This window comes from Elgaria multicarinata, chromosome 7 (assembly GCF_023053635.1).
Source record: "Elgaria multicarinata webbii isolate HBS135686 ecotype San Diego chromosome 7, rElgMul1.1.pri, whole genome shotgun sequence".
Classification (NCBI taxonomy): domain Eukaryota; kingdom Metazoa; phylum Chordata; class Lepidosauria; order Squamata; family Anguidae; genus Elgaria; species Elgaria multicarinata.
This window is the reverse complement of record NC_086177.1, coordinates 100,024,400-100,046,596: the sequence shown is the minus strand read 5'-3', so window position 1 is coordinate 100,046,596 and position 22,197 is coordinate 100,024,400. Positions and strand designations below refer to the sequence as shown.

Genomic DNA, 22,197 nt, shown 5'->3' with positions numbered 1-22,197 from the left:
TGAAAGGGGTCCCGACCCACAGGTTGAGAACCGCTGGTCTAGAGTGTAGGATCAACGTGTGTTATTTGGGGGAGGGGAGTATATGGGAGGAGATAGTATAGATTAGTGGGTAGAGTAGGCAGGGTTACATATGATACTGTTTTGAAACTAACAAGTAATAGGACAAATGAAACCACAAGCTTTGTAAACTGCATAACCTTATTGTCAAATAAAACTTGTTTTATAAGCTGGACTGAATTCTTGAGGTACTGGAGGTAGTGTTCTATGGTGGCAGTGGCGAAGGACAAGGGTGAATAGAGAGTGCTGGGCTGGTGGCTGTGAGGCCAGAAAAGGGTCAGTGAGTCACAGAGCCAGTGAGCAGCGCCCTGATGACCCACCCCTTGATCGGGATCCTTTTGATTTATCGTGAGAAATAAAGGAGGACCAAGGGGGGGAGGCATCACAGAAGGCACTTCTGCCTCACCTTCAAATGGAAGGAGATTTAAAAATGTACGTTTTTCAAATATGTTGATTAACATTTGTAGCATTGCGTGAAAACTAGGTCATGGTTACGATTCCACAGCTTCTCACCACCCCGATACGGCTTCTCTCCAACCTTGCAAGACTCAAATCAAGGAGGAGGGGAAACGAGATCATTTGTTATGAAACCAGATTTATTAAACTTTTTTGTACAGAAATTTTACAGCTTCATGTTGATTTTTCAAATATGTACATATGTACAAATATCCGACATAGTGTTATTAGCTTTCCACCTACCGATATATACAGATTTATAGGCAGGTCTGAGGAGATTCTTTAAAAAAACAAAAAAAAGAACTGTATCACAGATACAAATATATTAAAGCAATCACGAGAGCTTTAGTGCAATCAAGGTAAAAAAATAAAAGTTTCACCTGTAATTCTCTTGATTTTATCAAGTTAGTATTGCCGGACCTAATTCACATTTAAACTGCTCTTTGACACCTCAGGCTTTTCAAAGACACACACACACACACACACACACACATCAAATGGCATGACATCATGTGGGAAGTGCACAATAGATGAGGTATACAGAGCTTTCTCAAGAGTGCAGCGGCCCCACCCTTCTGACAACGATAAGCCGTAAAACAGTAGGATTCTTAAGCAACTTCATCATTTGAAACTCTAAAACTAGGGCCACACAGGCGTATTGTATTGCATCAGCTTCCCCCACAATGCATCCTGGGAAGTGTAGTCATGCAAGGCTGCTAACTGTCTCAGACAGTCCAACAGAAAAACATTTCCCCAAGTTCTTCGAAAGGCAAAGGTGCACCTATCTTATGCTGGCAGCATACAACTTCCCGCAATGAACAATTTAGTTTTAGACATGGAATATAGTGCTTTTCCCCAGAACTTAAGTCGGTTCCTTTTACACACAGCTCAGCCTTGCAAGCAAAGATACTAGTCCACAAGAAAAATCACTAATCAGATGGATCACACATGTCTACATTTGCCTGTGGGCCACTGACACCCTATGAGAAAAAAGAACCAGCAGTCTTCCGGATAACAACAGGTTTCCTCCGGTTTCCCGGATGAATTCGAAACTCAGGAGAGGCAAGTGCTTACTGATGTAAACTGGAGCAGTTCGTCTTTGTTAAGAAGTTCATCCAGGAAGCTAATGTTTATTTAAGTATATTAGTTACCCAATCATGAATTTAAAATACAAAAACGATAGCAGCCAGAGATGCATGAAAATGTAGAAAGGGTGGTAGAAGGGGAAAGAGAGATTTCCAGATTATTCCTGAAGAGTCAAATAGGAACATTTGGGCATTGTTCAGTGGGCTATCAAAATAGGCAATTGTTTTTCTCTCTTTTTTCTTCTTGTTTTTGCATGAAGGATGATGCAATGCACTAGAGATCAGAGCCCATGCAAAGAAAGCCAAACATTTTTCGGTGCAAGTAATGAGATAGGGTTTATCTTTGCCTCTCAGGTTAAGCCGTTCCACCCTCGACAGATGGGCCTTTGGTATTCAGATACAGGGTGTTACTTTCAGAGCAACACCAGCTTACATTGATGCAAAAGAGCCAGGCAAGGCCAGGATCCAAGCTCTCTTGGGTCACTTGCCAGAGAAGAGCCATGCTTAACATTTAATGCTGAATGCTTCAGGGAGATTCAGCACCAAGGCTAGGAATGAGCTTTAAACCTGCATCTGGTAAGGGGGACTATTCTTCAGCCTTACCCAGAATTGTCCCCTTGGTCTTAAGCAGAAGCTTTTTCAGACCTCCTTCACAAGTTCCTTTCACTAGAGGTGCCAGAGACTGAATGTGGAACCTTGGGTTGTACCCAATGTTAGCCTAACTCAAGTCCCATTCACTTCAATGGGCCTACTCCAAGTAGGACTAACATAGGCCACAACTCTCGTGTATGCAACCCACGGATCCTTCTGCTCTACCTGCTTTAAGACCCAGGGGAATGAGACAATGTGGTCCAGTTCTTTTGGACTTCAGCTCCCATCAGCCTCCAGCAGGCATGGCTAATTGTTAGGCATGCTGGGAGCTGCAGTCCAAAACAACTGGAGGCTACCAGGTTGTGGGAGGCTAGGCTAGGATGCCAAATCTAAAAGTGCCTGATTGAGCGGAGGAAGGAAGAGAGAGGATTAAGCCCCACCTCTGCCACTGACTAAACCTTATGCGAGTCACTGCCTCAGTTTGCTTCAGTATCCCATCTGTAGAATGGGAATGATAGTGGCCTCTATATAAAGATACTGGCAGCAGCATCTCATCACTCACAGGTTGCACAGACAAGCCCGGCAACCGTTTGAAAGGTGGCTGGCCAAAGATGCAGGCATCGCCCTTCACAAATGCCACTTACATGCCATCTTAGGGTAGGCATGTAATTTAAAAAAAGAAGGAGGGGGGAGAGAATATCAGGAGTCCTCATCTATCTACTGAAACAAGAGATTTGAGAACAGCAGCTCTAGTTCACTTGAGGAACACTTGCATTAGCTATAGGGACTGGCAGAGAGAAATGGTATGAAAAGCATTCCAAGTTTAGACACAGACGAACTGCTAGCTAGAACCTCACTGCCACACAAACACGGAGACTGATGTCCTTTGCATCAGTTCAAAAGGGCCACTGACTGTCCCAGTCATCCTGCACAGAAGTGCGCCTTAAGGATTTGAGGACTAAGATAGATAAGTGCCCTGCTGAAGCCGATGGCAAAATTCTGATTTGTTTCAATAGCACTGATCTTCCAGTCAAGATACTTTAAAAACAACTTCTCCCAACTCTGGCAACGCTGGGGCTGATAGCCACTTCAAATGACAAGACTTGGCGTCTGTGAAATCCCCCAAATTTGACAAATAATAGCCCAATCCTTCCCCCCCACACACACACACAAAAGGTTAACGCCAGAGTATTCAGTTGAAAGCTCACTCAATTCTGCTGCTTGTGTGGCCAGGTGAGCAACCGGATCGATTCAGCACTCAGTTTAGATGAAACCCCAGGACTGAAGCCAATACAGCTCTGCTGAAAGTCTGAACTTGAGCATAGCTTTGCAATTTTGGACACTTTAAACAGGTTCAGATTGGAAGTTCGTTTGTTTTTTTTTCCAAAAGTGACAACAGCTAAATACTCCAGGTTAACCCAACCTGCAAGATCAGGCTGCAGGTTCCCAACAGTCCCAACGCCTTCAAGGTTGAAACATGCAAACTGGTTTCAAGCTGAGTGTCCGAACACAGCCAGGAAAGCAACTGGCAAAACGCAAGACAACGGGTGCAATTCCCACGCGTCTGGAGAGCTAGTTGGAAACCAATTATAAGAGCTGAGCTTTTTGATAGACAAGCCCATTAATTTTTCCACTGTGACTATCACATGCTCCATCTGGCATTGGAAGAACTATGCCTGTGCGCTCTCTTACATCACCAGTACGATTCTGTAACCAAAGCCCAGCCAGAGCTCCTGTCATTTGTATGATGTATGAGAGACATAGGGGAATCCAGCTGGCTCTTCTTCCATTTGCTCCAGATGGAGGCATCAGAAGAGTCCCATGGAGCTCAATGGGAAATCCCCTGGATTAATAAGGCCAAGAATTGCAGCCTTTTTGCAAGCCTCTTTGGAAAGGGAAGAAACAAACAGGACTTCCACTCAAGATCGCAGCTACTGTCTTGAGCGCAGCAAGGGTTTGGAAAGCAATGCATTTACAACACAGAAAATGAACGCACACAAACACACACAAACACACACACACATTTAAGGACTGTATGCAAGTGTGAGGTCTCTTGCCCGGAGGCCCCCCCAAAAATCAGAGCTAACAAAAGAAGGAGCTGATATCGTCATCCTCTCTCGACTTCTCTGGAACAACTTGATCAAAGGCTCGTATGTCCTGGTCAGCATACCCACATTCCAAAACAGCATCAAACCAAGGATGGAGCAAGATTTCTGGAGCTGTGAGTCTTTCGGAGGGTTCTCGCCTGAGCAGGCTACGGATGAGGCACCGTGCTTTGGGAGAGATGTGGTCAGGGATACAGAACTGTCCGCGTCGGATTTTAGAAAAGAGGGCGGTAGGGTCCGAGTCGTGGAAAGGATAGCGTCCCACTAGGAGGGTGTACAGCATTACGCCTAAGCTCCACACGTCAGCCGATTTCCCAGAATAGGTCCCTGTGGTGTTTAGGATTTCTGGACTGACGTAGGCTGGGCAGCCGTGCTTGTCCGACAATGCATCGTCCTCCCCTTTGATGATGTGAGTGTCTTCCAAGCTTTCTAGTCTCAGCTGCATCCTGGAGAAGAGAAGAGGCCAAACACATGAGTTTACTCAGCCATGCCAGTAGTCAGCACAGAGTAAATGCAACACTTCCATACAACCCATCTCCAAATGATGCCAACCTTTACTGAAGTATTATTATTATTATTATTTATTTATATAGCACCATCAATGTACATGGTGCTGTACAGAGTAAAACAGTAAATAACAACTTGTCCATAAGGGTTAAGAATTGCTCAAAGCTTTTACACTTAGTTAACATGCGAGTATCATGAAAAAACAGACCACCCATTGATGACTGGTTCATACACGTATATTCATCTCCAGTTGAGTGTAGCATCGAGAAGCGGCTTCCACTATGAGTTAGCCATTATAGATCAAATGCCACAGACAGGACTTTTGTGATCACTCACCAAATGACAAGTCAACACACAAGTCCTTTTAAATGAGGCTGCTCACATACTGAGCCAAGAGTCATCAAGTGACAAGACATCAAGTGATGCACCTGTGAGAGTTGGCAACTCGCGATTCAATGAGCCAGCTCTTGGGAACAGCTGCTAATACCACCCACTGGCCACAATCTCACTTACGAAGGTGCAATATATATATCTCTGGCCAAAACTATTCCAAGGTAAATCTACGGTTGTTGCTCCCTGGGACTTAGCACTGCCTACGCAGCCATCTCGGAATAACAGCAACAACCATGAGTGACTTGTATGTGTGAACAGACCACTGCTGAATGAGGGCAGTATCCAACGAGACAATACCACCAATGTCAATTACGTTGTGCTGGCGTAAAGAACTTCCACCGCCATGCCAATAGCGTTTGGTGGGACAACGGGATTTCTGGGGGATTCCATCATGCCAGCAGACGCTATTCATGTTGCGCCAGAGACCACTTACTCTAGCGCAAAGTAATTTACGTTAGCAGTAGTGTTAAACTGGATACAACCCCTAGTCGTGCATGCACAATACACTCTTCCATGGATTCCGTTCACACATTCCAGCTTTGGAAGTCACTGAACGGACAGTAATCGAGCAATACACATCCGACAGCCACCCCGAAGACTTCAACACAGCCAAGCCAGATTCGCAGGGCAGAAATCTTGGGCTGAAGCCAGTTGTGTCCTGGTGACGTCAAGGTTTCACCGGCTCGTGGGTCACAGCCAAAACCCACATCCCTTTTGTTCCTGAAATAGTCATAACTTTTTTGTGCAGATATTTGCCCCCCCCTGCAAAAAACTGGCCTTGCAGGTTACACGGCTTTTATGCAAACATCCTATTTCCAGAGCTTTATGCTACTGGATTGTTTTTGCACGAGCCAATGAGATATCCCACAGTTCCTGACCGTTGTGCTTGCGGCCTTCCTTGAAGGTTTGTTGGCCTGTAAAAACGCATCGATTGCTCGCTGTCCTCAGGGTGACCTTCCTGTCCTAAAGCAAGCGCTCCCTCCTCGCCAACCCGTCCCCCGCCCTGCACACAACACACCGCTGGGTTCTGTAAACGGAAAATATGACTCAATCTACCCTGCCTGCCCTCCAACTGGCTGACGGGGCATCCAAACTCTGCACCTGTGCTTGCGAGGCTAAAGTCTTGCCTGGCGTTGCTTAACCCTCCGGTTACCAAACCCAAAGCATACGACAGGGGCTCTAAGCAAGGCTCGGTTTCCAAATTAGAAGCGCCGGGTGCAATCTGCTCTTTCAGCAAGCGGTTCGGTTTATCAAACATACAACCGCTTCCCTTCAAGGAGAGGCAGTTGCCAGTTTTATAGGTCAACGTGTTCTTTCTGCTACATTAGCAATAAAAAAAAAATGCTGGGTGGGGGGAAGAGAAGGAAGGGGGCATAATTATCTCACTAGAGACTCCAACCCTGACTTACTATCGTGGGGGTGGGTGGGGAGACTGCCACAGACACACATCCAGCACTTAATTACTAGGGTGGATGGGCCGTAGCTCAGTGGTAGAGCACCTGCTTTGCAGGCAGAAGGTCTCAGGTTTGATCCCCGGCTTCTCCAGATAGGGTGAGGAAAAACTCCTGCCTGAAACCCTGGAGAGCTGCTGCCAGTCAGTGTCGACAATACTGGGCTAGAGGGATCAAGGGCCTGACTCAGCAGAAGGCAGCTTCCTACATTGTACGTCCCGAGCACCAGATGACTCGTAGCTGAACGGGTGAACTGACGTCACGGAGAAAGTGCTGCGTCTGAGGGCCTGCCGGGTGACAAGGAATCCTTATTTCTGGTGTTTGATCACGCCATCCCATAACTTTCCCCAGTAGCACTTCCGGCATGGGCTGATCTTGAGCCTCTTGGCCCATGGGAAGAGGAAGCTTGTTTTGTCTGCTGTCCTTAAATCACAACCAGCTACCTGTTTCCGCAAGAGATGAGCTCAGTCCACTATGCCCACCAGCCTTTCCTAACCTGGTGCCTTCCAGATGTGTTAGACTACAGAAACTCCCATAATCCCCCAGCCAGGAAGGCAGGTTCACTCACCTCCTGGGACAGATGTCCCACTGTGCCACCCCAAGCCACCCCTTTTTTTTCATAAGCAGAGCTCTATGATCTTCCCAACCCATCCCAATTATTATGATTAATTACTCTCTTCTTCTTTTTTAAGACCAACTGCAAATTGGTGTTGTTGTACCTGTGTACCCATTTGTTTAAGACACCTTGTTAAAATTTGGCCTGCTGATCTTTCTTTACAGCAAAAACAGATTCAGCATTAAACAGAAGAATGTGTGCAAGAGTTGGATCAGATCAGCGTTCCATCTAGCTCACAATAGAGGGCTCTCCCCTGCAGGCCCGTCTCTATAATGTTCTCCCTGTAACTGCTATTCAGAAGTCCTAAGCCTGCAAGGGTGCGGGAAGCATTAGGTGCAGGAAATATGCAGAACTTGGTACCATGACACTGAGGTGTGTGTGTGCATGTGTGTGAAATGGACACAGAGGTATCCAAAGCAGCTCTCTGCCACCTCTGTTGGGCTGACCTGAAACTTCAGAGTTCCTGGCTGTGCTGGTGCCTGGGAATAGATTCTCCAATCTCTTTGGAGGCTTCTGTGCAGGCCCAGAAGCAGATCAGAGAACCCAGATTCTATGCTGGGGACTATGGCTTGGGGAGGGAACACAGAACAATCAAGGTCTATCAAGCCGGCTACTACCCTATCAAAAAGAAATCACTGGAATCATCGGGAGGGTTAAAAAAGAAAACCAAACACACCCAAGATAAGGCTAAAGTTTGCAAATGACACACTGCCCATGATCCACAGGCAGCAATGGCATCACTTCAAAGCGATGCCTGGTTTGCAGCGCTGGAGTGTGAAATTGTTTCTGCTGATGTCAAAAGCAGAACTCCCACAGAGTTCAAATGGGATGCATTTTCACACCTATTAAGGGCTGCCCACATGTCACCCAGCTACAGTGATCTTCAAGGAGCGAGTTTTGCAAAATCTGCTTCAATGCATCAGTATCTACCTCCACTGTGCCAAAAAGCCACAACCAATCCTAAAAAACCACCAACACCCCCATCCACCCCAATTCAGCTGTGCAGCTCAGGCCACTTTTTGGTCTGGTGTAGATGTAATACCGGCTCCCTGAAAACCATGGCTGGCAATTCAGGGCAAGATTCACTAAGGCACAACTCCCTCTCACACATTTCCCCCTTCCTTTCCAGAAATGTGGATTCACACTGCATTTGCTCAGGCACTAACCACTTCGAACTCTGGTTAGTGTTAACTGTGGCTCAAGTTACTGGAATTGTAATGCAACACTACTGTGAAGTGTCGGAACTACCAAGAGTAATGAAATTACAAGGACACACGCCTGTTTGCAGAAGCAGTCCGTAACACACACACACACCCATCAATGCCATGCCTTTAACACAATTCTCATTAACGGTTTGTGCCCAAATATTAATTCACTTGAAAGTGTGACACTTAAGGTACACTACAGTTTAACTTAGGTACCAGACACCTAAACCTATAATCAGACTGAGGCCACACAGGAACAGTGCAATCCACAAACCAGTTAAGCCGGTGTTCTTGTATGAGAGCCAAGTAACCATCCAACACAACTCAACCAAGAGGAAACCATTTTGGATTCAAAATAATTCAATCCCAACCATTTCAGTGGGACTCCATTCATCTTAACATCAGAGTACTCTGCCTTACAATCTAGCTCTCAATCCTGATCAGTCTTAAACCGGTTTGCTTCCAATTGCTGCAGCTTGCAAACTACTTCACATAGGCCGCTTGCTTATAAATGGATATCAGAGGAAATGCATCATGTAGAAATACCCCACAAGGTTTAATTTAATCACACCCACATACACCAGGATTTAGTAACAAATTCGCAACTCATAAACCTGTGGCAAAACAGGAGCATATGCCATCTTCGTACATGACTATATACTTTTTTCCTCCAATAACTGCGGCAGGCGAAATGTGCAAAAATGCCCTTAAGTGGCTTAGAGATCCCCATCTAAAGCTAAAAGGCAACACATCCGCTTTTTAGCAGGCTCCGCGATCTCCCTGGGGGAGTAATTGAAATTCATGGACTTCCCATGGAGAAAGTGCTCCAAAGAGAATACTGGGCAAGGGGCCAAGATCCAAAGAATTGCCCAACTAGTTCAATGGACTCCAGGGGAGGCTTTGAACATGGACGCAGTGGTTGGGTTGTGATATGACATGGGTGTGTATCTGTCTGCCGCCGCTGCTCAAAGTCAAAAGTCCCACTGGACACACGGACATTCTTCAGTGTAGCACCTCTTTGGAGCCTTGTCAGAAGCCAAACAGATGTTCACATAACATAACTAATATAGTAAACTGCAGAAGAAGCTGAGTTTTGAAATCCTAGGTTCACATCTTGTGCCGGTCATAAACACAGTAGATAGCCTTTGAGTTGTAACCCCACTCCCCACAACTGCACTATGGGTATAATACTGCAGGCCTGTTTTAAGGATTACTGTGATACATATATCTCATATACATATATCAAGTATTATTATTAGATACTGTGCATAGAAAGAACACACAATCTATGGTTCCACCCCCCCCCATTTTTCTCGATGTATTTCTGTTTTGTTTGTTGATATTCACAATAAAAATTTTTTTAAAAAATAAAATAAATAAACAAAAACTATACAAACTTAACTTGCATTGTAACCAGCATCTCCTAAATGGATCACACTTGAGGTCTGTTGCCTTTCTCCTATTCTAAAGAGGCATCTCTACCAGCCAGAACAGTAGTATGATTTTACAGTACAAGTAAGTAATTAATAGCTCATGGACCAAACCTGGCCTGTAGCTACAGAATACAAGGGTCTGAAGGAGCACAACCTGTAGCAAAGGGGACTAGGAATGAAACATGTGGCTTTAACCCGCCACCCTACCTTCCCTTGCTCTAAGGTGGCCTTCTGTTCAAACTATAAATACTGTAAAGCAGCTTTCTTGGACTCCAACTCTCAGGTTTCCTGCCCATGCTGGCTGGGGCTGATGGGAGCTGAAGTCCAAAACAACTGGACGCCACCAGGTTGGGGAAGATTTTAAAAGAGAGATACTCCCCGCCGCTGCCCCAAAGCACATTTCACAGAGGAAACCTGCAACCCCGCTGCTCACCTTTCTTCGCTAGAAAACACAAATTTCCTGAGTTTGAGGTCTCCCAACACGATGGCCGACTGGTGGCAGTGAGCGACTGCCGAGACGATCTGCTTGAAGAGTCGGGCCGCCTCCTGCTCCGGCAGACGCTTGCAGCTCCTGACGTAGGAATGCATGTCGCCAAAGTCCTTGTCGAAGAAGACGTAGGCCTTGGTTTCCCCGAGAATCACTTCCACAATGCCCGTGATGTTCCGGTGGGATGGCAGCTGGATGTAAGGCCGGATTTTGTCCTGGTAGTGTTTGAGGGGGAAGACCTGGAAGGAGGATCAAGAGGGAGACAGAATCGGGATTAAACTAAAGGGCTTTTACAGCAGGAAAGGAAGGGGGCAGGAATTGCACACCCATGGTGGAGGCTGACAAAAGTCTTCACAATCTTAATCATCCTCATATGGAAAAATAAGTACGATGGGGGGGGGGTCATCCATTAACAGTGCAACCAACCCCATGCATGTCTCCTCAGAAGCAAGTCCCACTTGAGTTCAATGAAGCTTACGCCCAGGTAACTGGGTATAGGATTGCAGCCTCAGTCACACATTGAGGAAGGGTTACTCAAGTCGCAACAAAGGGGGAACAGAGTCCTGGGCCGAATCTACACTACTGCTTTAAAGAGCTTTATAACAGTTATAAAAGCGCTTTAACTGCTTTAAAGCACTATAAAACTGTTACAAAGTGCTTTAAAGCAGTAGTGTAGATCCCGCCCTGGTTAAAATAGGGCAGGGAGCTGGTAGAAAAGTCACATGCGTTCCAGATGCTGGCTATTGAAATAGAACGGACGAGTCTATCTAAATTCATGGAAGATGACAAACCCATCAGCAGCTATTAGTCAGAAGAGTTGGAAATCGCCTCCACATACAGAGGCAGTATACCTAGGATATCAGGTGCTTGAGACAGACAGGAAAGGCTTCCATGCCCTGATTGTGACCAACCAGAGCAGCCTTTCCAGACTGTTTTGGACTACAACTCCCAGGATTCCTCTGCATTGGCAAGCTGGGAGTTGAAGTCCAAGACATCTAGAGGATACCAGGTTGGGGAAGGCAGAACCACAGACATTCCGACTAGCTACTGATAGAACTAGTCACACTTTGGACTAATCCAGCAAAGCAGTTCCCATGTGCAATATTACCTTGGTTGTACTTTCCCAGACCCAAGGCGCTGCTATTGCATCAAGATCACACCCTTTCGCTCTACGACAGCCTGGAATGTCTACCAGTCCCTAGTTCTACACTCACAGATTATTATAGTGGGAGAGAATCCCACTTCATCCACAGCTGGGAAACGATGGGGGTTGTTGACCAGGTGCATTGGACTACATCAGGTTGAGGAGGCTGGCCTCGACAACGCCATCTGCCAGAGCACTACCACCAAAAGTACCGGAACTATGCATGAGTGTAGCTTGCGTACATGTCTCCTGGCAATTCTCTGCCGGGCACTTGGGTAACACACCTCTCCAGTAGGATATGATTGAGCAGGGGGTTGGACTCGATGGCCTTATAGGCCCCTTCCAACTCTACTATTCTATGATTCTATGATAGGAGAGGGGCCAGAAAAAGCCACCTTCTAAGTTGTCTACGAAGGTGATGATTCAGAGAAAGGTGATGGTAATCAAGCTGCAATTTCAGAGCATGCCAAACCTTTAAGCAAAGGAAGAAGAGGCTTAAAGCCTCTCATGTTTTATTCACAGGTGTTTTGCAATACTCCAGTCATGTTCTACCAATGACCTGCAAAGCTCTGCTAGGTTACTCACATCCAAGGCCTGACTGGAAAACGCCACATACGGAGAATGTCATCATTCCCATTCAGCCAACCGGGGCAACATTCAGACAGAGGGAAACTTGTTGCAAAGTCTGATCATGCCCTCCACTCCCCCACCGATACGCTTTCTCTTTTTAGACCATGTGGGCCATTTTAAACGGCTGTATTTAAAAGCAGCCTTGCAAATAAAGCCTGTACAAGTTCATCACTACCCATCATCACAACGAAAGTATGCCAGTCAATTAAAAGTACAACAGTAACCTTGAAAGACTAACCCACTGGAAAGAATTCTCCCTGGCTGGGGATGGAGAGAGATAGCTCTCTTCTTCCCCCATTTACCCCTGAATCACTTTCCTTCCCCTTCTTCTGTCCTCTTGTATTTTGTGAAGCACCCTGGACTCTGGCTGAATAATAATAATAATAATAAATAATAATAATGATGACAACTTCACTTGAAAGAAGAGTTCTGTGTAATCCAAAAGCTGGCTTTCATCAGTTTAAGAGATCAGTTCAGGAGCAGACCGCCTGATGCCTTCCAGATGTTTTGGACTACAGCTCTCACAATCTTTTACCACTAACCATGCTGCCTGGGGCTGATGGGAGACGTAGTCCAAAAGACCTGGAGGAGCACTAGGTGGACTATTTTTTTTTAAAAAAAAATAAGAATCATCGCAGTAATTCCAGGTTTTGCAGCTGCAATCATTCAGGGATTTATTCCAGATCAATCCAGTTTGTTTTAATGGGTCTGCTGCTGAGGAAACATAGTCAGGATGGTCGTGCAAGGTTCTGGAACAGTGTCATAAAAGTGCCTGCAGTCAGCAGGTGGCAGCAGTAAACCCAGTCTCTCCAATTACAGTCCTGTTCTATGAGACTAGAAAAATAGGCAGAGACAGTCTCTGTGTGTGTGTGTGTATTTTATTTAAAGAGCTGAGGACACCTCATGGAAAACTTGGAAAGCTATGCTAGTCGCAGCCAATTCCTGCTTGCGTACTATATTCTGCAGGAGGGGAGCGGAAAACAGAGGAGGATGACGGGCGAGAAACTTAACCCTTTTGTTAACCGGGGACGTTTCCAGATGGATTTAAAAACAAAAACACAGACATTCAGCCCTGCTTTCTTTAGGGATCTGCTCCTCGTGTTTCTGCCCATGCAACCCGATCTTCTTTTGCAAGCCCAAGATTGCAACTTCGGCCAGCTCGGCAAAACCATGCCCTAATGAGGTTAAGAAATACTCTTCCCACTGACACCCATGCTTTGCAAATCTTTTCGTGGGACCAACGCTGTCTTAATGCAGTGGACACAATCCAGATCCCAGTTAGCTCCCTTTCGCAAGCCCGTGTCTGCTCGGGAGCCCCCCCCCCTCCAGCTTAATGGGACTTCTTCCCAAGAAAACGCACGTCGGGTTTCGCAGCCTTTTCGTCGACTAAATTCAAAACGTGCCGAAGCTTTAGGAACAGGTCGTTTCACGTTCTCTCATCTCCCCACAACCGCTCCCGTACAAGGGTCCCGATCCATGCATCCGTTAAGCCGAAAGAATAAGGGAGGGAGGGAGCCGGCTGCGTAATGTAATTCAGACCTTCCTTGCTCATGATTCAGAACACCCAATTCGGCTGCCATTTAAACGCCGGATATTCTAGGCGGCTAATTACGCACACTTTACACAAGGTAGAGAAGTTCCACTGAAGTTTAAGAAATAGAGCTTCCTCCCTAGAGTAAGTGCCTCGCGGTATGGGAACCAAGGCAGGCTGGCTACCTTCCCGTCCCGTCCCGTCCCCGGTTTTCCAAGACGCGGATCACGCTCTCCGTAATTCAATCCCCAACGGCTTAAGCGCCTCGAGGATCGTGGCGAGTGCCCACCGAAGCGCGCGCGCCCCCCACCCCCGCGCGGAAAGGCAGCTCGCCCTTCTGGCGCTTACCTTGCAGCGCAGTTCGCGGCCCGTGTTGATGTCGAGCGCCCGAGAAACGTGCTCCCTGTCGGGCAGGGGCAACAAGAGATAGCCGGCGACGAGGCTGGGCCCCTGCGCGCTGCTACCGCCGGGGCTGGAAGCCGAGCCAGTGCCGGGGGCCGGAGAGACGGGCGCGCAGGGCGACCCCGGCGCGCTGAGACAGTCCTGGGGCGCCGCGCTGGAGCAATCGACGGCGAGGCGGGCGCACTTGGCGGCGGAAGGCGCTTCCTCGGCGCCGGTGCCGTCGTGCAGAAGGAGGCGCTTGGCAGGGGCGCCCCGGCAGCGAGGGCCGCCGGCGGCGGGGGCTCCCGGCGGATGCAGGAGCACGGCGGGGCTGCGGGGCTGGAGCTGGCGGCTCATGGAGCCGGAGGGCGGGCGAGCGAGCGGGCGAGCAAGCGAGAGCTCGCGCTCCCAGCGCGCACGAAGGCGGACGGGCGCCGCGCCGGCTCGGGAACAAGGGCAGGCGGCGAGCAGCGGGGCCAAGCGGGTTCTGCCTTTGTTCTCCTTGGCGGCTGCTTCACGCGGCGGCCTCGAGGGCAGCGGCGGCGGCGGCCTCCTCCTCCTCCGCCGCGGCGTCGTCGAGGTAAGCACGGGGGGAGCCGGGCGCGGGTTGTGCAATGCCGTCCAGGCGGGCGCGCATCCCCCCGAGCTTCGCGACCAAGAGCGCCGGCCCGCAGCTGCAAGCGCTCGGCTCGGCTCTCACCATCTGCCGGCGCGCCTGCCAAACTCCCGGGAGCGCATCAAAGTTCCCCGTGACGCAAGGGGAAGTGGGCGGGGCCGCGGGCCGCCAGGCCGGGTGCTCATTGGCGGCGGCGAGCCCATTCACAAGAGGCTCGAGCGAGGCCGGCGGAGCGAGGCGAACCCAATCGCGGGCAGTAGAGAGAGAGAGAGAGAGAGAGCCGTCCTCGCCTCGGACGGCGCTGGTGCAAAGGGGCGCTTGGGAAGCTTTGGCGGCAAAGGGGCCTCCGAAGAGGAGCGGGCGCCGCCTCCGCTCCGTTGCAGGACGTCTGTGGTTAAAGGGCAGGCCCTTCTCCAACCTGGCGCCGTCCAGTTATGTTGGACTACAAATCCCATCGCTCTTTCCCCCGCAGTGGCGGCGCAAGAAAAATACATATTTGGGAAGGGGGATTCAGAAGGGGCAAAGTGCATTTTCACGAGGGTGTAGCAAGCTTTGTCCCACACGTTAGATTTCTGAAAGAAAAATGGCAGCAAATTGTACACCTTAGTTAAGTTCTTTTGATCTTGACCGAATTAAACTGTCCAGTGAGCCTAAGGAGGGCCAAGGCCTGATTTGAATTAACTGCTTATGATTCAATTATATATGTTAGCCTTCCCTAAGCTGGGTTTCACTTGGATGCCTTGGACTGCAAGACCCATCATCCCCAGTCATTGGGAGCAGGAGGCTGAAGCCGGTGGACCTTTGGTCTGATCCGGCACAGCTCCTCTAATGTTCTGACTGAGTGTGATCAGTTCCCAGGTGAGTCTGCAAACTCCGGGTCATCTTTCTGAAGGAAAAGCTGGACAGGTGATGTGGCAAAACAGACATGCATCAGTCTTTGTCCGTGACATGCGCCGTTGCATTTGAGCCTCGTGGGCAGCCTGCCTGGCAATTGGTGAGATGGTCAGACAGAGGGGCTCCTTGCGCTAGCAGTCCGAGAAGGCATTGTGCAGCTGCTCTGCCTTTTTCTCCTGAACGGATTTCCTGCAGATAAGGAAAAAGGCAGAAGAAGCAGTAAGAAAACACAGTCGGGTGACAAAAAGATGTCAGTGTGTGCCTCTGCCCCATTAAATCCCATGCATGAGGCAGGCCAATGGTCAGTGGTGCGGCTAGGGTCGGACCTTTGTGGCCGAAGTCCAGGGGCCTGGAGCTCAGAGATGGGCCCAGATGTCCACCCATAATGCACCACATGATTGGGGCAACAGCAAACAGGTCTGGTGTCAGCATCTGAATCAGCACAGGCATCTCACCAGGGTTTATCAGGCTTGGCAAACAGTGTTTGTTTGTTGCTGTAACAAAGCAGGTGTAAAGCATGGAATTGTGGGGGTGGGGGTGGGGTGGAGAAGGAGATGACACACGCTATTTGTGTGCTTCACAACTGAAGTATCTAAAGCACACACAGACACACACACACACCACGTTTTAGGATGTTTTTAACAATGTATATTATTATTATTCCCATGAAATTATTAAGGAGCAATCCTATGCACGCTTAACACAGAAAACGGTCCTACAACTCCTGGAATGATGGGCATTGTGGGGCTTTTGTTCTATCTGAACCTGCATAGGATTGTGCCTTAAGTGATAGGTTTTAAATCACCTATCTGCACCACGGGCAACAGTGCCATAAACGCCCAGTCAAAACACCCTGTGCAACAAGCTGTCAACTGCAGACCCGTGTGCCGTCCTTGTTTTCTGTTGTTCTGGAGGCTAGCGCCAATGGGTTCAAATAGCAAGGTGATCTGAACTAAACATTAGGAAGGATTTCCTAATGTTATGATGGTCCCTTCAAATTCTATGATCTATGAAACCACTGCATTTTCGGCCTGGTTCAGTTTCAGGTGTGACGAAACTGGCAAAATTGTTCCTTCATCAGAATGGTCAAAGATGCAGGAGCCCTGCCTTCTTTTGTATCTGGTCACTCTAATATAGCTCCTGAAGCTTTAACTGTTGTGAGGAAGAGGGAATTCCACCAGGTGCTGCATGCATACAAATGTCACCCTATTCTATACAACTGTTAAAAATACAAGAGCCCTGTCCTCCTTTCCATATGGTCACCCTAAAAAATCCAGCAGAATCAAGCAGTAAAGTTTTAGCTAGGCCACACCACTTCAGGAGGCGAGTGGGTGTTTACAGGTGTGGATGCCCCAGGAGAAGAAAAACTCCCTGAATATAGAAGACGTTAACCTATTGAGGAGATGCCTCCTCCCTATGGTGCTAGTTTTCTACATGCAGAGAGTTTTGTTCACAGAGAGCAGTCCAACGAGCAGCCTCCGTCCCCACTCTATCCTTACCTGTAACCTAAACCGATGCAATCCTGGAAAAACTTTATCACTTGATCCTGCCGAACATACAAATTGTGTCTGAGATAAACTACTTGACGGGCTTAGAGACCACTTGAAGTACTCTTGGTCAGTGGGATTCATCCCATGAGACATAAGCCACAATCATCCCCTGCAAACAGAACCGAGAGGACATATTTGAAACGCATTCCCAATATGGGCCATCCTGGGATTTAACATCAACCTGGGAAGCTGCTTCTGAAGAATGTGGTCCGTGGGGCTATCACACATTGCAGGGCCTTTTCAGTGGTGGCACCCTGGCTGTGAAACTCTCTTCAGGTAAAGATTTGGCTGTTCCCCCATGCTGTTGTCATTTAGCGTCAGTTAAAAGCTATTGAATTTTTGCAGGGGTATAGACAAGAGCTTTATTATTTTATTTTAATAGATTGTATTGATGGGTTTAGTGTATTTTGCTACATGTTTATGATTTTAGAGTCACGACGGGAATATTGTTAATGTGGTGTGGTATGTTTTACAGAGGTTGCAAGCTACCTTGAACTCTTTGTGAGGGGCAGGAAATGAATAAAATAAATAAAAATACTGAAATCATGGTTGCATCTTGAATCATTCTGAATCAAATGATTTGCAAACAAATTGGAATTGCTAACATGAGTAAGGCAGACAGGCCAAATACGTATTGGCTGGAGATGGTTCAGCCAGCCATAGCGACTGCAGGAAGCAGCGAAAACACAATCTGCTTTTATTTATTTATACACGCGCACACACTCTTCTGCAACGCCGAGGCTGGGAGAGCAAGCGATTTACAGGGCGGATCATCTGGTCGGCTGTATGTTCCGTTCGTGCAACTCCAATGGCGCAATCAGAGTGTACCATCTGGCAATTCTGGAGGCAGATTTACTGGTTGAGGGCACCGCGGCAGAATCTGCCCTCCACGAATACAGGTATTTGCAGAGATCTCAAATGGATTCATTTAACCGCACAGCAGTGGCTTGCATGCCATCAGCAACTTTCAGTGTATTTTAAGAAGCACATGAAACTCCTTGTGCTAGCTAGGTGACTCATAGCATATCAGTCCCATTAATGCATCTGAACATAAAAGGCCTGTACATGTTCAAGAGGGATATCCCAGGAGTTCCATTTGCTGTTTTCCTGCATGAAGCGGGAAAGGGGGGTGTCTGCAAATCTTTTCCCCACAACTCACCTTTGTCTCTCAAAATATATCATTTGAGGTGGGCAGACAGGGGTGTGCGTCTTCTTTCTTCTACTCCCACCCTTCATAGAATCATAGAATAGCAGCGTTGGAAGGGGCCTACAAGGCCATCGAGTCCAACCCCCTGCTCAATGCAGGAATCCACCTTAAAGCATCCCTGACAGATGGTTGTCCAGCTGCCTCTTGAAGGCCTCTAGTGTGGGAGAGCCCACAACCTCCCTAGGTAACTGATTCCATTGTTGTACTGCTCTAACAGTCAGGAAGTTTTTCCTGATGTCCAGCTGGAATCTGGCTTCCTTTAACTTGAGCCCGTTATTCCGTGTCCTGCACTCTGGGAGGATCGAGAAGAGATCCTGGCCCTCCTTGTGTGACAACCTTCCAAGTATTTGAAGAGTGCTGTCATGTCTCCCCTCAATCTTCTCTTCTCCAGGCTAAACATGCCCAGTTCTTTCAGTCTCTCTTCATAGGGCTTTGTTTCCAGACCCCGATCATCCTGGTTGCCCTCCTCTGAACACGCTCCAGCTTGTCTGCGTTCAGTAACTCCTTTTTCTTTTACAGGAGTGACATTAGGTTCCCGATTTCACTGAAGCGGCAATCCTGTATCTGGACTGTAGTACTCAGACTGCAAAGCACTTTTGTGGACATCAAGTATTGTCTGTGCATAGAATACTAGATGTTGGAGGCATTGGGATTCCCTCCATACCTTCTCCCTGACATACTTGCATTCTAAGTGTGTGGATTATTATTTTTTTATGTATCAAGGAATGTCCATTTAACTGAGCCCATCTGCAGTATGAAGTGGTATAGTCCTGATACAGGTTTGCCACCTCAATGAGAACTAGATACTTGGGAAGCGCCAGCAAATCATCCCTTCTATTTCCTTTGAAACAAATTTTTGTCATAGGTTTGTAGTTGCATATTTTGCTGGATTTCGCCCTGAAGACTCCTGTGGCAATTCTACAACCTAGGTGTGTTGAACCTCTTCCCGCCCGAAGGCTGAGTTCGACTTTGGAGATACTCCTAAAGGACCGCATTCCATCAGCAAAAGGGGTGGGGCCAAAATACCAGCACATTTTAGCTTAAAAGCTTCCACTGCCCATGACTAAGCCTTAGGAGAGGCATTTCAACCTTTTAGGATGGGAAGATAACGGCACACAACCCAGGAAAACATTGAACAATCCATGATCAGCAGAAAGGGGGTAGGGCCATGGAGAAGGAGTATGGCATTCTGGGAAACCCCGGGGGGGGCATATTGGGATTCAGTCCTGAGGTTTTGCACCCCTGCTATAGCCCATCATGTACCAAAATGACAACCATAGCACATCATTACCAAAATGGCAACCATTGCGCATCATGTACCAAAATGGCAGCTAGGCATTTTCTAAAATTAGCTCTGAGGAAGGCATTTTCCTTTCTCTGCAAGCAGTCTCAGCTATCCAGGCGCATGCATTTGCATTTGCACAGACCATGTATACTAAGCGTTCAGAAATACAGCCAGCATCAGTTCCAGCAATTGCAGCGATTGGGTGGTGGTGTGGTGGTGGGTGAAATTCTCATTAAGGGGGATGCAGTGCCATTTACTTAGACAAACCGGTTACAATCTGCTCAGCCACTACACTATGTAGGCATATCCTGTCACAGCATCGCCATTAGTTTACAGTTGCTATTTGTCACTGCACTGAACGCTTTGTTGAGTTTGACCTCGCAACAACCCAGTGAGTAATCCACAACGCCTATTCATATTTTTATAGCACTAACAATGTGCTATGATGGGATGGTCATGCTCAGAAATCTGTATGCGTTGCCTATCCATGACCTACCGTGCATCAGTGAATCCAAGGCGGCAGCACTGAAGTCTTTGAAGACTGAAAGATGTCAAGATCCACTAATTTCATTCAGTGAAATTAATCAGCAGCAAATTTAGGACAGAGGACAACAGAAAAGGGTTTTAATTTATTGAATTCACTGGCCCAGGTTCTGGTGATGGTCACCAACTTTCCATGGTGTTTAAAATAAGGATTGCACAGATTCATGGGTAATGAATCTATCAAAGGCTGTTTAGTCATGAAGGCTAGATGGAGCCTCCATATTTAGGGGCAGTATGCAATTGAATACCAGTTGCTACAATGGGAGAAAGCTCTTACCCTCAGTTCCTGTGTTTGGGCTTCCCAGATGCATCGGCCTGGACACTGTGAGAAACAGGATGCTGGATTGGATAGACAGCTGGTCTGATCCAGCACGGGGCTTCCTATGTTCTTATGTCCCACCTTAAATCAGGGTCTTTGGAGTGGGGAGATAGGAAATGTAGCCCCCCCATGTAAGCAAGCACCCACGAATGTGGGGACGGATTCACACATCTGTCCTGATGACACTCACCACGCATGGGTGGGGAAGAGAAGAACATGAGAATTTTCTCAGGATCCCAGCAACATGCTCTACCCAAAACTCCAATTCCCTCGCACGCTTTGCGTATGCTGCCATGGTCATTTCACAAACTTCACTGGATGGGGGCGGAAGTTACGATGGAATGAGCTCCCGTTAAGCAATGAGCTTTTCTGGTGTTCGCTGGCAAATGTGTTGAGGGTGACAACTTGTCTCATTGCTTGGGTGGGAGCGAGGAAGTCCTGACAACACGATACTACTGTAATGACTCAGTGTAGGAAGAATTCAAAGATATGTGGGGGGTGAGAGAGGAGGGGGAAGGACTTATTCAACAGCACCACCGGAGAGAGCAACACTCTGCAAAGTCATTATTCATCAATTTTTATTATGGATGTTGATGTCATTTCTGGCATTTAAAAATGGAGCTTCAGTTGATATTGGGTTTGCTGGGACATAGACTTTAGAACGCTTTCCAAGGCTGGAGATTAACACACACACACACACACACACACACACACACACACACACACACACACACACACACTGGAACATGCTTTCACACAGAGATTCAGGGCAGATAAAAGGAAGTATTTCTTTACACAGCACATAGTTCAACTGGAATTCGCTACCAGAAGACGTGGCGATGGCCACCAATTTGGATGGCTTTAAAAGGGGGTTGGATACATTCCAGGAGGAGAAGGCTATCCATGGCTACTAGTCCTGATGGCTATGTGCAACCTCCAGTATCAGAAGCGATATACACTAGTTGCTGGGGGACATAGGCGGGAGGGTGCTGTTGCAGTGTGTCCTGCTTGTGGGTCCCTAGTCGACAGCTGGTTGGACACTCTGTGAACAGAGTGCTGGACTAGATGGACCCCAGGTCTGATCCAAAATGGCCCTTCTTATGTTCTTAGATGTGTCACAAAGGGAAGATAATGATGCAGTGAGAAAAATGTACACCACTGCACATTTCTCCCAAAGATAGAAAAGAATGCTGGTAGGAATGGGAGGGTGGGAAACAAGCGGACCCCACCCAGAGAAGCAAACCCCAACCTGTGTGTTTGTGTGTATGTACATGTAGAACAGCCTTCTACAACATGGTGCCCTCCAGCTAACGCAGTTGGAGGGCACCAGGTTGGAGAAGTGTGCTGTAGAAATAGTAGTCTGCCCCAGAAACAGAAATGATCCAATATGGCACTCACTAACTAGGATTTCCAACCACAGGGATGTGTTTGCACATACATTTCATTCTCGACATTACTTCTGGGATGTGCTCCTACCACTGGAACATTTGTCTTATTAGTTTTCTGCTATTTCTCAAGGCATCCCTTGAAAAAGAAAATGTCAGCATTTGGGACACAGATGGAAGCTACGTCAGAGAAACAAAGGAAGCCACCTTATTCCCGGTCAGACTCTTTGTCCATCTATTCAGTATTTGTCTCCTCTAGCTGAAAGTGGCTCTCCAGCCTTTTCCACCACCTTGTACCTGAGTTTTTTAACTGGGGATGGCAGGCA

At 47.6% G+C, this 22,197-nt stretch overlaps 1 protein-coding gene across 1 annotated transcript; it reads right to left on the bottom strand.

Moving 5' to 3' along the window:
• Window positions 1-635: 635 nt before the first annotated feature.
• Window positions 636-14,429, bottom strand: TRIB1 (tribbles pseudokinase 1). Its single transcript, XM_063131330.1, has 3 exons — window positions 14,040-14,429; window positions 10,333-10,625; window positions 636-4,740 (listed from the first exon to the last, which is right to left on the bottom strand). The coding sequence occupies exons 1-3, from the start codon at window positions 14,427-14,429 to the stop codon at window positions 4,272-4,274; spliced, it is 1,152 nt and encodes a 383-aa protein (XP_062987400.1). The 3' UTR covers window positions 636-4,271.
• Between the last annotated feature and the right edge of the window lie 7,768 nt (window positions 14,430-22,197).

Excerpts from the sequence above, each read along its gene's own strand:
- TRIB1 (XM_063131330.1), bottom strand. The coding sequence starts at position 14,429 with ATGAGCCGCCAGCTCCAGCCCCGCAGCCCCGCCGTGCTCCTGCATCCG. Across the intron at positions 10,626-14,039 it reads GCCGCGAACTGCGCTGCAAG|GTCTTCCCCCTCAAACACTA; the intron begins GTAAGCGCCAGA and ends TCCTCCTTCCAG. Across the intron at positions 4,741-10,332 it reads GTGTTTTCTAGCGAAGAAAG|GATGCAGCTGAGACTAGAAA; the intron begins GTGAGCAGCGGG and ends TCTCTTCTCCAG.